The sequence below is a fragment of the Oncorhynchus tshawytscha genome, linkage group LG20, assembly GCF_018296145.1.
Source record: "Oncorhynchus tshawytscha isolate Ot180627B linkage group LG20, Otsh_v2.0, whole genome shotgun sequence".
Lineage (NCBI taxonomy): Eukaryota > Metazoa > Chordata > Actinopteri > Salmoniformes > Salmonidae > Oncorhynchus > Oncorhynchus tshawytscha.
This window is the reverse complement of record NC_056448.1, coordinates 20,631,493-20,647,862: the sequence shown is the minus strand read 5'-3', so window position 1 is coordinate 20,647,862 and position 16,370 is coordinate 20,631,493. Positions and strand designations below refer to the sequence as shown.

The 16,370-nt window shown below is 45.4% G+C and overlaps 1 protein-coding gene across 2 annotated transcripts in view; it reads left to right on the top strand.

The window, feature by feature from the left end:
• Nucleotides 1-16,370, top strand: part of LOC112219324 (pappalysin-1-like) — a 126,587-nt gene that overhangs the window by 29,714 nt on the left and 80,503 nt on the right. For both annotated transcript variants that reach the window (XM_042302314.1, XM_042302313.1), the window contains exons 7-9: nt 118-619; nt 14,890-15,018; nt 15,305-15,396. In XM_042302314.1, coding sequence (XP_042158248.1) covers nt 118-619; nt 14,890-15,018; nt 15,305-15,396 — 723 coding nt within the window. The remainder of the gene's footprint in view (nt 1-117; nt 620-14,889; nt 15,019-15,304; nt 15,397-16,370) is intronic.

Genomic DNA, 16,370 nt, shown 5'->3' with positions numbered 1-16,370 from the left:
TTTGTTTTCTATTGTATTTCATTTTCTCTGTGTTGGTTGTGTCTGAGTGTGTATTTACTTTATAGTTGTTTATATGTTATGTCTGATCTGCTGTACCTCTGTCCTTTTGACCCCCAGGACCTCCAGACGTGGAGCAGGCGTGTGAGCCCAGCGTGCGCACCTGGAGCCCCAACGCCGGCATCGAGCAGGGGGCCGTGGGACTGTCCGAGTGCCCACTGCAGGGCTGCATGCTCCAGCTAGAATTCCCCCACCCACTGGTGCCCGACTCCCTCACTGTATGGGTCACCTTCTTCAGCCCCGAGGAGACGGCCTTTCCCGCCATCCACAACATCCTGCTCCTGACCGTGAGTGGAAACAACCTTTCGTTGGGCCCTAGTAACGTGTTCTGTGATACGCCACTGACGCTGAAGCTGGACGTGGAGGAGGAGGTGTACGGTGTGCAGTTCTTCACCATGGAGCAGCACCTGGAGATTGATGCCACCCTACTGGCGTCTAAGCCCAACTGCCTGCTGTGCCGCCACTGCAAGCCTCTCCGCCACCGACTGCTGCGCCAGCCACCATTCTCCCATGCCCCCCACGGTGTGGTGTTGAACGAACCTACCAGGCGATACACTGACAGGTGAGGGACCAGACCGGGGTCGTTAGCGGTTTACTGTCAGTTACACGCAGCTTTGAATGTCTTGACTGTGGGTTGTACTGTATTGGCCTAACGTAGCTTAATGATACACCAGGATTGCTGCGTTCTCTGCTTAATGGGTGAGAAATTGCAGAGTAAGCATTATCTCTTCACACTGCAAATTAATCTGATCTTGAGCCCAATCTCCTCACTGACCCTGGGTCGGGGAAAAAAATCATATTTTTGCACCAAGTTGTTATTGGTCAGGGGGTGAAGCAGAGCCAAAGTTAATATGCTGAGGCAAGCGCTGCAGCTGCAGGCTGATTTAAGCCTGGGCCCTGCCTGCCTGCCTGCCTGCCTGCCTGCCTGCCTGTGTCCAGAGGAGCAGCTGGTGTGGTCTTCTTGGCCCATACTCTGTCTACCCCAGCCAGGCACCAGAGATCTGGGCTGTGGGCTCCGTATATCTCCCCTCTGGGATGGGCCTCAGCCTACCTCCCCTCTATCTGGCTCTCTGGCCAGTCCAGTCCTGGGCGGAGTGATACTTGCACTGGTAGAATTAAGTGTTTTTGACTATTTTGACGATCTCAGAAATGTTTCGCAGTTAAATATTATGTATTTTGGGGTGGGAAGAAATCTTTTAAAATCCCAAATTAGAAACCTCTGTGAAAATGTTTCCTACAAAGATAAATGTCATGATGTCTCAAAGTGTTCTTTTCAAACATCCTCAGGCGTGTTCGGTGGGCCACCACCAGTTTGATGGTTTCAAATCCACTGGCCAACACCCACTTCTCGAATCAAAGGTCATTCATTGCTAGCCACATTTTTGGGGGGACTTGCAGGGTAAAACGAATGTCTTGTTGATGGCATTATCTGTGCACGGTGGCAGAGTTTTGTGCTTTCCTTTCATGGCGTTGCCATGTGTTGTGCAATTTCACTATCATGCTGTCAGCATAGTTCACATAAGAAGGAAAGTGGATGATAAAGACACGATAGGGTGAGTATGCCTGTTATGCAAGATAGAGAGGGTATGCCTGCGCGTAGCACATCAGAATAACACCTGGCAATGAAGCATTTATAATGGATTAGTAAATCGTTTATTCATGTTTTAATCATTACTCCCTCATTTGTAAATATTAGTAAGCTAGTTATTCCCACATTCATTAACACATTTTCAAGTATGTCATTATGTTTCATAAGATCGTTCATAAGATGTTGAATATAGATCCTTATAAACCCTTTACTAATCATCAGTAAAGTATTTTTCCAGTATCTAAAGTGAGGGCTATTTATACTTTATAAATACTTTTATAAATGTTTTGAATGCCCAGTGTCATTTCTCACAAAAATATGGACATGTCATTGGTAGACATTCCAGCAGTACCTGATGCTCCATCATCATGTCCTGCTCCATCCTAGGTCTCAAAATGGCCCCTGGAACATATCAATGGTTAAACAACAAGCCCACAATACAGAGGATGTTTTAAAAAAAATATATTAAACATTTCATTCCAAAACAGTCACACTGTTGAGTAAAGTCATGTTTTTCTTCCGAAAATACTTACATTACTGTTTGTTACTGTTGAACTTTTCTACCAAAACCAAAGTGTGGATTGCAGTCACTCCTTCGAGCAGTTCATAGACTGCTTATGAAGTAAGAAAACAAACATCTGAATACCTGATTTAGCTGAACTATCCTAATTACATTTAAAGAATTACTACCATTAAAAGACCAGTAAAAGTGCAGCCCCCCAAAAATTGTATGTGGTTCAAATACTGAAGCACTGGAAGCATTTAAAGGTTATGCATATAACATTTCTATCTGCAAATACCTCTAAATGTCAATCACATATCAGTAGTAATGAAGGGATAAACATCCATTTGAGAAAAACTGTCTGGTCCTGCCAGCTGTTGGATGCAGGCTACATCTCCCTGTTTAATGATTTGTTGGTTTGCGAGGTTGACAAAATTGGCAAAACATTGGCATTTACAACTCTTCCTCACGTCCTTGCAACAGTTGTTTCACAACAGTTTTTGTGAAAATACGTTTCCTTAAACATCCTGTACTGTGTGCTTATTCTTTTACCATTGATATGCTCCAGGCTATTTTGAAACCTTAATAAATCCCCTTCTGGTCTAAGGGTGCTGGATGGCGTTCTACTAAGCTAACATATGGAATTGTTTTAAGATGGTCATACCAAGGACCATTTAGATATTTGATTTTTTTAAATTTTAGGACCCCTGTAAGGTATCAAAAAGAGATTCAACTAAATTATTTGATGAAACATTGAATTTGGCCTTAGTGCTATTAGCCCCTAGAAACACATTGAATAACAGATTCATACATGGAACAAGAAATCAAAATGAGAATGTTGTGAAGTGTCTGTCCTTTACCTGAGAGATGTAAGAAAGGTCAGAAAAAAAATTCATGTGGAATTATCTGTATACCGTTGACGTGCCCCATTCCCTTCCATTCCTTTTTCATCCCGGTACCAGATTACCTTCAGCTGAGTCCTGTGACACTTGTGGGGGTCGTAAAGCAAAACGTCAAGAAAAGCAAAACGGAGAGCAAAACAGAGAACACTCATCTTTCCATAGAGTGCACATATTAGTTTGTAACCAGAACCATTCAAACGCTACGTTTTCGTGAAAAGACAGATGTTTTGGGACGTCTCCTGGTCTGACAAACAGCGCTGTGGCTCTGCCACCTTCCACCGCGGATGCAAAAGGCCAACATTGGCGGATGCGGTGGTATGAGACGCAGCCCATGGAAAAAACAGACATTTCTAACTTAAACAGACAGATTTGATTATGTTAATTAGATGTCGGACATCGATTAACGAGGACATCGATTAAGGAGCGTCAGGTACTGCTGGAATGTCTACTGATATTTTTGTGAGAAATAACACTGGCCAAAAGAAAGTATAAATGGCCCTCGCTTTAGATTAGACCCCACAAAAATACTTTACTAATGATTAGTAAATGGTTTATAAGGACCTATATTAAACATCTTCATGATCTCATGAATCATTATTACATACTTTTAAAGTTGTTATAAATGTGTGAATAACTAGCTTATTAACATTTACAAATGAGGGAGTAATGATTAATACATTATGAATAAACAATTTACTAATCCATTATAAATGCTTCATGACAAGATGTTATTGGAATGTTTTTCCGCATGCACTGGTGTACTTAGTGGTATTGTGGCCACAGCAATTGCTCTTGGAGCTCTGAAGCTGGTAGAATGTCAGTTGTGAGTGTCTATTGGTGGTGCATTTTGGTCTATGGTCTTGGTGTATTTCAATGGTTTTGGTGGATTTCAATGGCCTTGGGTGGATCATCATGGCGATGGTCTGTGTTGGCTTACGCTTTTGTTGTGTAAGAGGAGTTTGACGTCATTCCCAGAGAGAAAGGTCCAGGTCAACCCACAGCAAAGGATTCCTCATCATAGGAGTCAATCTAACACATGCATGCATGCACACATGCACACACACACACACACACACACACACACACACACACACACACACACACACACACACACACACACACACACACACACACACACACACACACACACACACACACACACACACACACAGATTAGATAGGGGTGGTTGGAGAACAGTTTGGGGGTCACCCAGATCTTTTGACATGTTTTGAAGTTGGCGGAAGTGTTGTGGTTGACCCATGGTTTTTCTGCTGGAGTGTTTTGATTGACCCATGGTTAGTTTGCTGGATCGTCATGGTTCACTGGCTCCCCAGGCCTGTTTCCATAGACAGAGGGCTGACCTCCCACACTCAGCCCACTGCCCTTCCCCTGAAATGGGGCACGGAAGGGGGAGTAGAGGCCTCCCTGGCTCCCTATTCAAGGTTGGATGTATGAGAGGGTGAGGGGTGGGAGGTCAGGCTAGTGGGGGTGAGTTATGAAGGGGTGAGCAGGGGGTGGGATGGAGATGAGAGGGAGAGAGCTGGAATGTTGGACTGGTTGGGGGTAAACCATGGAGTGGTTAGGGGTGGGCTGAGAGGAGGGTTAGTGGGTGTGATGGGGGACCCTAGCCTTCTGAGACCCCCTGGCCCATAGGCTAATCCTCTCCCTGACCTGGGTCCTCTGGGTCCTCTGGGTCCTCTGGCCTGTCAGGGTCTCAAAACCTATTCAGTTCTGACGTGACGGGACCCCCCAGCCCGGGAGGGAGAGGGCAGCTGCCCTCTACGCTACCCTTTTCACTGGGACCCCTTCCCCCTGTTCTGGCCTTCTCCTTCACACTTTTATCCCCTATGTTCTCCTATGCTCTTACCCCTGTGGCCCCATGGCCCTGCTCCTCTCCTGTCAAGTCCACTGTTGCTCTAGCCCTGAGAAGACAACCTCTTCACCTCTACTCAGAGAACTCTGTTGTTTTCTCAGCTCTGACTGCTTGACTTGTAGGTTTTCTGTTTTCTTTTCGCCAGCAATACGAGATTGGGGATGTAGAATACACTTCCTAGGTATTTGTGAGAAATGGCTGTGTGCTCCAACGGTAATTGTTTTAGATCGCCTCCATGTGCAGATTATTTTCGGGGAGGTTTTTGGTTTTGTTTGTCACATATGCGTGCAAACATTACAGACTTTTTTCCCTCCATGGTCTAAGCCCATTTTGTCAAGAGTATAATACTGCGTATGGTTTTAAAGACTCTGTCTACTGAAAATAAAACATTCCACACCTCCCCCCTCCACCTAGTGGTTGAACATTGGGCCAGTAACCGAAAGGGTGCTCGATCGAATCCCTGTGCTGACAAGGTAAAAATGTAAAAATCTGTCGATCTGCCCCTGAGCAAGGCAGTTAACCCATTGTACCCTGGGCGCCGGAGACGTGGATGTCGATTATGGCTGCCCCCCCGCATCTCTCTGATTCATAGGGGTTGGGTTAAATGCGGAAGACAGATTTCTGTTGAAGGCATTCAGTTATACAACTGACTAGGTATCCCCCTCTCCTCTTCACCTCTCTTCCTCCTCTTCTCCTCATAACACATACTCTCTGTCTCCATGGCCCCCTCCACTCCCACAAAGCCCCACTGTGCACTGCGCTCCCTCCGCCATCCTCTGCCTGCTCTCTGTCCATGAGGAGCAGCATTAGCACTGAGCCTTGCATAAGCTTTCTAATATGAACCATAATGGTGAGTGGCAGACAGAGGAAGTGGAGGAGGCAGCAGCGGGTCCCGGGATGTCTGGCCGTCTCACCCCCCCCCCATACACAGAACAATTTTTCAAAGAATTGCAACCGGACTTCCCAAGGATAAAATTGGGCAAGGTCCAAAAAGTGGATTTGGAGGGATAGTTAAGGTGGAATGTTCAGGAAAGGGTTAAGTTTCTCTGTGGGAAGCAGAGAAACCCATTTTACTGTAAAGTGCTAAATTGAAGTGTAAGGTCCATGCCGGTAAGATTCTAATGGTTGTTATGATAAAGAGGTTCCCTGTAGGGTTCCCACAATGAAGCTCCACAGGTATCTGCAGCCTCAGACTTGGCTCAAATATATACCGTATGTCAAATACTTTAAGGAACATCTATAGGGGATTTAAGGTAAAATTACTTAGCACATTTTGTTTGACATCAATGGTTTCCATTGTTATTACTATCATTACTTATACTGTCGTTGCTGATATTCCTACTTTGGCACTGTCCATATGTTAGGTTTACTCTCCACTGTCTGATTTGGAAGAATGAGTGCACCACTCAGCAGTGAGTCATTGATGCTAGGCTAGGCCAGTGGAGTTCCTCGCTAAGTGACGCGTCAACATCTGAACCATAGGAGTGATGGAACTTCCCGTACGTGTCATCAATGTGAGACAAACTGTTGGTTGACGGGGTGTCTACTGTGTAGCTTGGTATTGTGCTGTATTGAGGTAATGTCTAATTCCTTATAATATAGCGGAAAATATATTGGATCTTATGATTCAAACATAGATAGAAGAGGCACTGCCACCAACTCCTTGTGACTCTGTCTGAGGCTGTGCTAATATGAACATCGTCATTTTACATTGTAGAGTTGCAGGACATTGAGTTAGGCTCGTTGTACCAAAGAAAACAGCATAATGATGTAAGTCTGAGAGGTCTTACTGTGTAGCACTTGAATTTGTTGAAGACTTAATAGGCAGGAAACCTCACATGTATGGCAGCTGTCACCATGACCATATTGCTTTATTTATTGTATTAAGGTTTAATCTAAGCATTTCTTCAACAATCTTAGATTTTTCTGGCCTCTCATCTAGTATCCTTACGCACACACACACACACACACACACACACACACACACACACACACACACACACTTCCGCATGCAATCAGGTGGTGATATCAAAAACACCTTTGAAAGGCATATTACTGTGCATTGTGCCAGACTCTAAGTCTGTGGTGAGATAAGGTCTCTATTCTCACAAGGGCCTTAGGGAAGAATGTCTGGATGAACTGCAATGGAAACCGCCATGACGAAATCTTATCACGCGACAACTTGTTGGCAGTAGAGCTAAAGACTGGCATGGAGAATAGTGGCATGGAGAATAGTGGCATGGAGAACAGGAACTAGGCTTATATTGTCCCAAGAATACACATAGACTGTTTACCAACACTGGAGCTCAGTGGATGACTACAGGCTGAAATTAATCAGATGTGTTGTGTCACAACAACCATTTGTGTTCATCTCTATTTGCAACGATGGTATAGAATTCATCACAATACTTTTTTAGAAACAAAGATATACATTGTTCTGATTCCCTCTAAACAAAATGTAAAGGCCCCAATCTGTTGAAGTCTTGGTCCCGCAATGTCATAAGGTGGTTTAGTGAGCTCACAAAAGCTATTTTCAAGCCCCAGGTCTGTCTGGATGGATCCGTGGTCCAGAATAGTCTCAGTGTGATCGAGTATCAGCCCAAACTAGAGGGGCTCCCAGGGCCATAAACCACATATCTATCACCTGAATGTGTGTACACACATACACACAAATGCCTGAACCACTTCCCATCAAGATATCAGTGCTACAGGTTGCCTTGAGTGATGTCAGAGTTTCCCCTTTCAACCTCTCTCCCCTCTGTGTCATGACAAAGGTGCTGTTCTTATGTAGGTCCCCCCGGAGTATATTTCACATGCAAGTTATTGTCCTTGGTGGTCCCTGGTGGTCCTGGTGGTCCCTGGTGGTCCCTGGTGGTCCCTGGTGGCCCCCGTGTCTGTTCAGCCTCTCTTGACACTATTTGAAAAGTATGTTTTATTTTCCTTTTACCTCCTTTTTTCCGTTATCTACTGCATCCCAACGTTTTTTTCTCACCGTCCTCTTCCTCCTCTTCCTCCTCCTCTTTCTTTTCCCTCCAAGACTGAGGAGCATTTTGGAGATGGGAGGCTGAGAGTGGTGGCTGATCTTGGTAGAGGACATGAAGGAAGCCTGATGTGACCTGTTGCTCTGATATGAGACGCATAGTAAAAATCACCAGAGGTCTGCGACGTGGCTCTCCGAGCGTCGAGAATAAGCCGTCTGCCTCTCTGTCTCGCTCTGTCATTCTCTCTCCCTCTCTTTTGCTCTGTCGTTCTCATGTTTTGTTTCCCAGCCATCCTTCCCACCGTTCCAGCCGCTTGCCTCCTCCCGCATGGGTCACGTACATCCGTCAGGCCCGAACGAGGAATCACAGTGTGTGTATGTTTCTTGCCCTTGTCCCGTCCCGGGCCTGACCTATCACCCCCGGTGTTCTTTTTGTGACAGATTCGGAGGAAGGGGAGAGAGAGGGCCATGGTGCTTGTTGGCGGCGTCACTCATTCTGTCACTCCCTCTGCTCGCTCATGTGTCCTCCAGGCTCATGTCTCCCACAGCTTTCCTTTTCCAGAGGCTTGAATAATTCAATTAAGACTAAAGGATATTTGAGAATGACCCCGGAGTTGCCTCGAAGCGGGCCAAGGCTGCGGAACACTGTGTAAAACAGAGCGGTAGGTCAGGTCAAACATCCCCTTTGATTGTTGATAATAATCCAGTCAAAACCCTCAATCTCCTACACAGCACCGGAGAACATTTGTAGGCCATACCTGCCTTTGTGTGTGTGTGTGCGTGTGTGTGTGAGTGGGTGTGTTTCCATTCTATCTGGGGCAGGACAGCCAATTGGAACCCCATGTTCTCTCTCCTGCTGTGGGGGAGTAGGAGAGTGACCGGGGCTTTGGGAAGAGAAGGCATGGAACACATTTCATACTGAAAACCACCACGGTAAAAAAGTCTTTCCTGCAGTAAATATTTTGACACATTTCGAAGGCACGGGCTGTGTGTTCGGTCGGTGTGCTCTGTGCTGTGCATATGTGCGTGCAAGAGTGCATGTGTGTATATCTGCGTCTGAGTGCGTGTCTTTGTCTGCATTGCGCCTCTGTCTATGTGACTGTGTGTGCGTCTGTCTGCGCCTGTGCCTGCAATGAGCCTCCATCTGTGTGCGTGTCCGTGTCTGCTTCCCTTCAAGTGTGTGTTTTATTGGATGTGAGCAACCCCATTCCCAGCAGTGTCCCGGTCAGAACAGAGCTAAATCCATGCATAAAAAGGCAGCCCGGACCATTCATGTTCAGGGCTCATTTGAATGATTTGTTTTGCCACTTAATAAACGTGACTGGCTGTTAGTGCCGACACCTCCTAAGTCTGCCGATGGCGGCTGGAAGAGAAGGGGCGAGGAAGGGGAAGGCTCTGGCCTCGTGTGAACCCATCTGTGAGTGCGATGGATGCCACAGCCATTGCAGCGGCTCTGGAACACAGGGCCGCTACAGTGTGTGTGTGTGTGTGTGTGTGTGTGTGTGTGTGTGTGTGTGTGTGTGTGTGTGTGTGTGTGTGTGTATTGTTTTGTTGTCGGGGAGTTGCCCATAATCAACAGGCAAGGGCTTATGTTTCCCAGAGGGGGATGGACGTAAATGCTAATAATGAGGGAATTGTGTGTGTTTTTGTTTAACTATCCTTGTGGATACCAGAAGTCCTCACAAGGATAGTAAAACAAGGAAAATTCAGACAAGTGGGACACTTTTCCGGTCCACATGAGGAAAAATATAATTTTAGGGTTAGCGGTTAGGGTTACAATTAGGATTAGGGTTTAGGGGTTAGGTATAGTTTTAGGTTTGGGGTTAAGGTTAGGCTTAGGGTTCAGGTTAGCATTAATTTTAGGGTTAGGATTTTGGATGGGAATCAATTCTTTGGTCCCACAAGGAAAGCAATACAAACTGTGTGTGTGTGTGCATACGCGCCCATGTGCGTGTTCTTTAACTATCTGGCACGGGTATGGAGTAGGTTGTAATACTGTGTTTTTCTGTTAGTGAGTGATCGAGAGCACGTGTGTGCATGCATGTGTGTTTTTGTGAGTATGTATGCATGTGTGTTTGTGTGAGCGTGTGTGTGTGTGTATGTGTGCGTGCGCGTGCGTGTGCGTGTGCGTGTGTGTGTGTGTGTGTGTGTGTGTGTGCGTGCGTGCGTGTGTGTGTGAGCTCAGAGGTGTGAGTAATACCAAAGAAATTCAGAAATGAATTGGACTTGATGGTCTATGTGGTTCTATTAACTGGCATTCTGTAACATCTTCCCTGTTATTCTGTCTCCTGGAAAATCCTCTCCAAACATGAACCAGCAACTCTCATGATGATAACTGACCATTAAATCAAGCACAATCAAAACCAAGGCCAACCACATGCATACAGTATATCTCCTGATTACCTTGGCACATTCATTGTAGGGTGTCCAATCAAAAACTCATATTTTGACCAATGGGTAAAATGATATGTTAGTTGTGTAGATAATCATCTAAGAAAACCAATGGTTCAAACCGCATGTCTCTATCATAATCCGTTCAAAACAAATTGGAGTGTCTAGGATGGCCTTGTAGGATGGCCTTGTAGGATGGCCTTGTAGGATGGCCTTGTAGGATGGCCTTGTAGGATGGCGTTGTAGGATGGAGTTGTAGGATGGCCTTGTAGGATGGCCTTGTAGGATGGCCTTTAGGATGGATGGCCTTGTAGGATGGCCTTGTAGGATGGCCTTGTAGGATGGAGTTGTAGGATGGAGTTGTAGGATGGAGTTGTAGGATGGCCTTGTAGGATGGCCTTGTAGGATGGCCTTGTAGGATGGAGTTGTAGGATGGAGTTGTAGGATGGCCTTGTAGTATGGCCTTGTAGGATGGAGTTGTAGGATGGAGTTGTAGGATGGCCTTGTAGGATGGCCTTGTAGGATGGCCTTGTAGGATGGCCTTGTAGGATGGCCAGGATTAGGGTGACTAAATCAACGGAGGCCAGAGAAATAAAGTTGTCAAAAATCTGGAAAATAGCAAGGCGTCAGCTAGGCTGGAAGCTGTGTGAGAATTAAGGCTTACCGTTGAACTCGTCATCTTTCTTCTCAAATCCGGAAGACATAAAACTATATAGAGGTAAGATGGATATCGATTTTGAGACATGATATTTTCCTATTTTAGTATACCCTATTCACCCTATTCATATTAATGCCAAGTTCCTGTTATTTTTTTATGAATTCTCACAAAAACAAGCTTTTCTGAATAGTCAATGGAGCACAGAGCGTACAGCAAGCTTTTCAAAACCTTTGACATTTCATTCAGCTCGTGGCTAATTTTGCTAATTGCAACCCTTGGAAACAACTTGGAAGACGACGACCACAAAATGTAAAATCCTGCACCGCAGGACAAAGCTGCACCGCTTTGTCAACAGAACCCGGTGCTATTATCGTGTGCATTATGTTACGAAATCCGACTTTTTGGATACCACGTTTAATGATACGTTAGAGAAAGACCCCACTGAACAATTCAGAACATGAAGAATCATATTTGTCTTGATAAAATGTATTTTAGAACATGAGGAAGTGAAATGCCATCACCACTGGGCAGAGTGGGTGGACACCCTGTTTATTGTGTCGTAGGCTACAGTGTTGAGATATCCTCCTGGCTCGGACCGCAGAGAGCACACTGATGCGGAGCTATGCAGCTGGATGTTTTTTTAACTCCCATCTTGTTTTTGGCCTGCGTGGGCCATATTGTATTACACCCAATGAAAGCGGTGCTGAAGCCCCTCGCCAGATGTTTGTTTGTGTCCAAGTGTCCTCGGAGTGGGGCGGAAGGAGAGATGTACAGCTGAGTATACTGTGGCCCCGTGGCTGTTCCCTCACCTCTATACCTAAACAGACACAGATGCACAAAAGGCATACATACACACTCACACATACTACATACTACACACACACACACACACACACACACACACACACACACACACACACACACACACACACACACACACACACACACACACACACACACACACACACACACACACACACACACACACACACATACACACACACACATAAACAGACCCACACACATTCTGCGGTCACAGCGACCAGCACGCCTTGACTTTTTGTTAGAATGTGAACTCACTTTGTCTGTCTTTGTGGAGCGGCTCCATAGATATATCACTTACAGCACAACATAGTAGGAGGGGGAGAGGCAGGAACCCATACAGCCAGTAGGGACAGAGGTGTGGAGAAAGAGTGTGTGAATACTGTGCCATTTTCCTGGATATCCTGCAATAGAAACCTACTGTAACAGTCATACCCACCCTCACCCTGCTCATTAATCAATCAAATTGATTTATAAAGCGCTTTTAACATCAGACAATGTCACAAAGTGCTGTACAGTAACCCAGCCTAAAACCCCAACAGCAAGCAATGCAGATGTGGAAGTACGGTGGCTAGAAAAAACTCCCTAGAAAGGCCAGCACCTTGGAAGAAACCTAGAGAGGAACAAGGCTCTGAGGGGTGGCCAGTCCTCTTCTGGCTGTGCCTGTTGGAGATTATAACAGAACATGGCCAAGATGTTCAAACGTTCATAGATGACCAGCAGGGTCAGATAATAATAATCACAGTGGTTTTAGAGGGTGCAACAGGACAGCACCTCAGGAGTAGAAGGCCGAGTATAGCCCAAAAAGATCTCCCCCACAGCACAAACCCGAGGGGGGCTCCAACCCGGACAGAAAGATCACATCAGTGACTCAACCCACTCAAGTGACGCATGGAAGAGCACCATTACGTAAGCCTGTGACTTAGTCCCCGTAATAGGGTTAGAGGCAGAGAATCCCAGTGGAGAGAGGGGAACCAGCCAGGCAGAGACAGCAAGAGTCGTCGCCCCAGTGCCTTTCCGTTCACCTTCACACCCCTGGGCCAGACTACACTCAATCATAGGACCTACTGAAGAGATGAGTCTTCAATAAAGACTTAAAGGTCGAGACCGAATCCTAAGGACAGTAAGGAGGCCTGCATCTTTTGACCGTAGTGTGTATGTATGTACGGCAGGACCAAATCGGAAAGATAGGGAGGAGCAAGCCCATGTAATGCTTTGTAGGTTAGCAGTAAAACCTTGAAATCTGCCCTAGCCTTAACAGGAAGCCAGTATAGAGAGGCTATCACTGGAGTAAAATTATCACATTTTTTGGTTCTAGTCAAGATTCTAGCAGCTGTGTTTAGTACTAACTGGAGCTTATTTAGTGCTTTATCCGTGTAGCCAGAAAGTAGAGCATTGCAGCAGTCTAATCTAGAAGTGACAAAAGCATGGATGAATTTATATACATCATTATTGGGCAGAAAGTTTCAGATTTTGGCAATGTTATGAAGATGGAAAAAATCTGTCCTTGAAACAGTCTTGATATGTTCATCAAAAGAGAGATCAGGGTCCAAAGTAACGCAGAGGTCCTTCACAGTTTTATTTGACATGACTGTACAACCATCAAGATTAATTGTCAGATCCAACAGAAGATATCTTTGGTTCTTGGGACCTAGAACAAGCATCTCTGTTTTGTCCGAGTTTAAAAGTAGAACGTTTGCAGCCATCCACTTCCTTATGTCTGAAACACAGGCTTCCACGGAGGGCAAATTTGGGGCTTCACCATGTTTCATCGAAATGTACAGCTGTGTATTGTCAGCATAGCAGTAAAAGTTAACATTATGTTTCCAAATGACATCACCAAGAGATAAAATATATAGTGAAAACAATAGTGGACCTAAAACTGAACCTTGCGGAACACCGAAATGTACAGTTGATTTGTCAGAAGACAAACCATCCACAGAGACAAACTGATATCTTTTCGACAGATAAGATCTAAACCAGGCCAGAACTTGTCCATGTAGACCAATTTGGGTTTTCAACCTCTCCAAAAGAATGTCGTGATCGATGGTATCAAAAGCAGCCCTAAGGTCTAGGAGCACAAGGACAGATGCAGAGCCTTGGTCTGATGCCATTAAAATATAATTTACCACCTTCACGAGTGCAGTCTCAGTGCATTGATCATACAGAGCCTTTATGGACCTCTCTTTGTAGGTTACTGGAATTTGTTCTTACAGGACTGAACTCAAACTGATGCGTAAAACACAAATTTTGTCAATGGGACGTGTGTGGAAAATCAAGTTCCACACACAGATCTTAAGTTAGGATTCATCCTTAAATGCTCTTGGTTTTTCTAGGGCCAATAGTCTTGGCCACTCTATCACTACTCTAGGTCAGTGGGCTGAAGGTCTATTCTCTGTGTATGTTTGTAGAGATGTGGTGTCAGCTAAAGGCTTATTCTCTGTGTGTGTTTGTAGAGATGTGGTGTCAGCTAAAGGTTTATTCTCTGTGTGTGTTTGTGGAGATGTGGTGTCAGCTAAAGGCTTATTCTCTGTGTGTGTTTGTAGAGATGTGGTGTCAGCTAAAGGCTTATTCTGTGTGTGTGTTTGTAGAGATGTGGTGCCAGCTAAAGGCTTATTCTCTGTGTGTGTTTGTAGAGATGTGGTGTCAGCTAAAGGCTTATTCTCTGTGTGTGTTTGTAGAGATGTGGTGTCAGCTAAAGGCTTATTCTCTGTGTGTGTTTGTAGAGATGTGGTGTCAGCTAAAGGCTTATTCTCTGTGTGTGTTTGTAGAGATGGGGTGTCAGCTAAAGGCTTATTCTCTGTGTGTGTTTGTAGAGATGTGGTGTCAGCTAAAGGTTTATTCTCTGTGTGTGTTTGTAGAGATGTGGTGTCAGCTAAAGGCTTATTCTCTGTGTGTGTTTGTAGAGATGTGGTGTCAGCTAAAGGCTTATTCTCTGTGTGTTTGTAGAGATGTGGTGCCAGCTAAGGTTGCTCCCCTTTATGTGTGTGTGTGTGTGTGTGTGTGTGTGTGTGTGTGTGTGTGTGTGTGTGTGCATGTGTGTGTGCGCTTGGATGTGTTTCCGTTTTTATCTGGGGCAGGACAGCTACATTTTTTCATCTGTGTGTGTCTTTAGGGACGTGGTACCAAGCAGTGTGTACACCTACCAGGTCCAAACCATTTCAGCCCGCAGTGAGAGTGAACCCTCCCCACCCCTCACCCACCAGCTTGGGGCACCATACTGTGGAGACGGACGCATCCAGAGGTAACATGTGTGTGTGTGTTTGCATGTCTGCGTGCTTGCATGTGATTGTTCTCCCAGTAACAGTCTCCTGTCTGTCTGTCTGTCTGTCTGTCTGTCTGTCTGTCTGTCTGTCTGTCTGTCTGTCTGTCTGTCTGTCTGTCTGTCTGTCTGTCTGTCTGTCTGTCTGTCTGTCTGTCTGTCTGTCTGTCTGTCTGTCTGTCTGTCTGTCTGTCTGTCTGTCTGTCTGTCTGTCTGTCTGTCTCTCTCTCTCTCTCTCTCTCTCTCTCTCTCTCTCTCTCTTTCTCAGGGCCCAGGGAGAGGAGTGTGATGATATGAACTCCATGAATGGAGACGGCTGCTCCAGCCAGTGTAAAAAGGAGCCCTTCTTCAACTGTGTCGGTACGTCCTCCTCAGCACCATCAACATTTTAACCATTGTAGTTATTTGTCCCTAGTTAACATATTAGTTATACGGTATGTCACTTATGGTGACATATTTTCTAAATGTCACGGACACACAACCAATCGAATATGAATAACCGTTATTTAATACAGTGGCTGGTTCTATGAGTCAAAATGAATAATGTCCACAGCTGACACATTATGAGTCAGAGGCTTCAAAGGGTGATTCATTGGTAAGACACAGAAGAATACAATTTCCATCCCCATTGAGATCTCTATGAGGGCGGAACTACACAGACACATTTTACTTTCCATTCCAATTTGACGATTTCATTGGTCCCTTGAACTTAGCAAGTTTATTTTGATTGGCCAGCTGTTACGGTAGTTCCTGTGCCTCTTATCGGTAGGAGGATGCTCCAGTGTGTGTGGTTGAGAGGCGTATGAGTTGTGGGGAGATGTGAGTAACATGCTAGTCACACGCTGGCTCTGTGAGTGACAGCGGCGAGGCATTCGCTAGTTTCACATCTGTGTCTGGGACTTGTCCAAAGGACTTGATGCGTTTCTCATAAGAGCAGATGCCATGGTGTATCATGGGCATGTTGATGTCTCGCTGAGAGTCTGGGAAGGATTGTCCTTTGAAGAGAGAATTAACAACTTCACTCAGTGGATTGGATCCTCTGGCGTTCTCGTCAGTCACTGTTTGGTCAATAGATGGATGATTTCCTGTCCTCCTTCGAGTGATTATTTACTCTCCTGTTTTTCATACAATAAAAAGTCCCATTTTGTCATAGCTGATCTCGCCTCGTCGAGTGATGTGTTTGTATGTGCATGCATGCACATGTTTGCATGAGCGTTTGTGTGTGTGTGTCTCACAACTCCCGTGAGAGCACGGCAGCGTCGGTTTCCGTTGACCGCAGCGCTCTGGGATATGTGTGTGTGACTGCCTGACATATTCCTAGTTTTTGTGTGGAA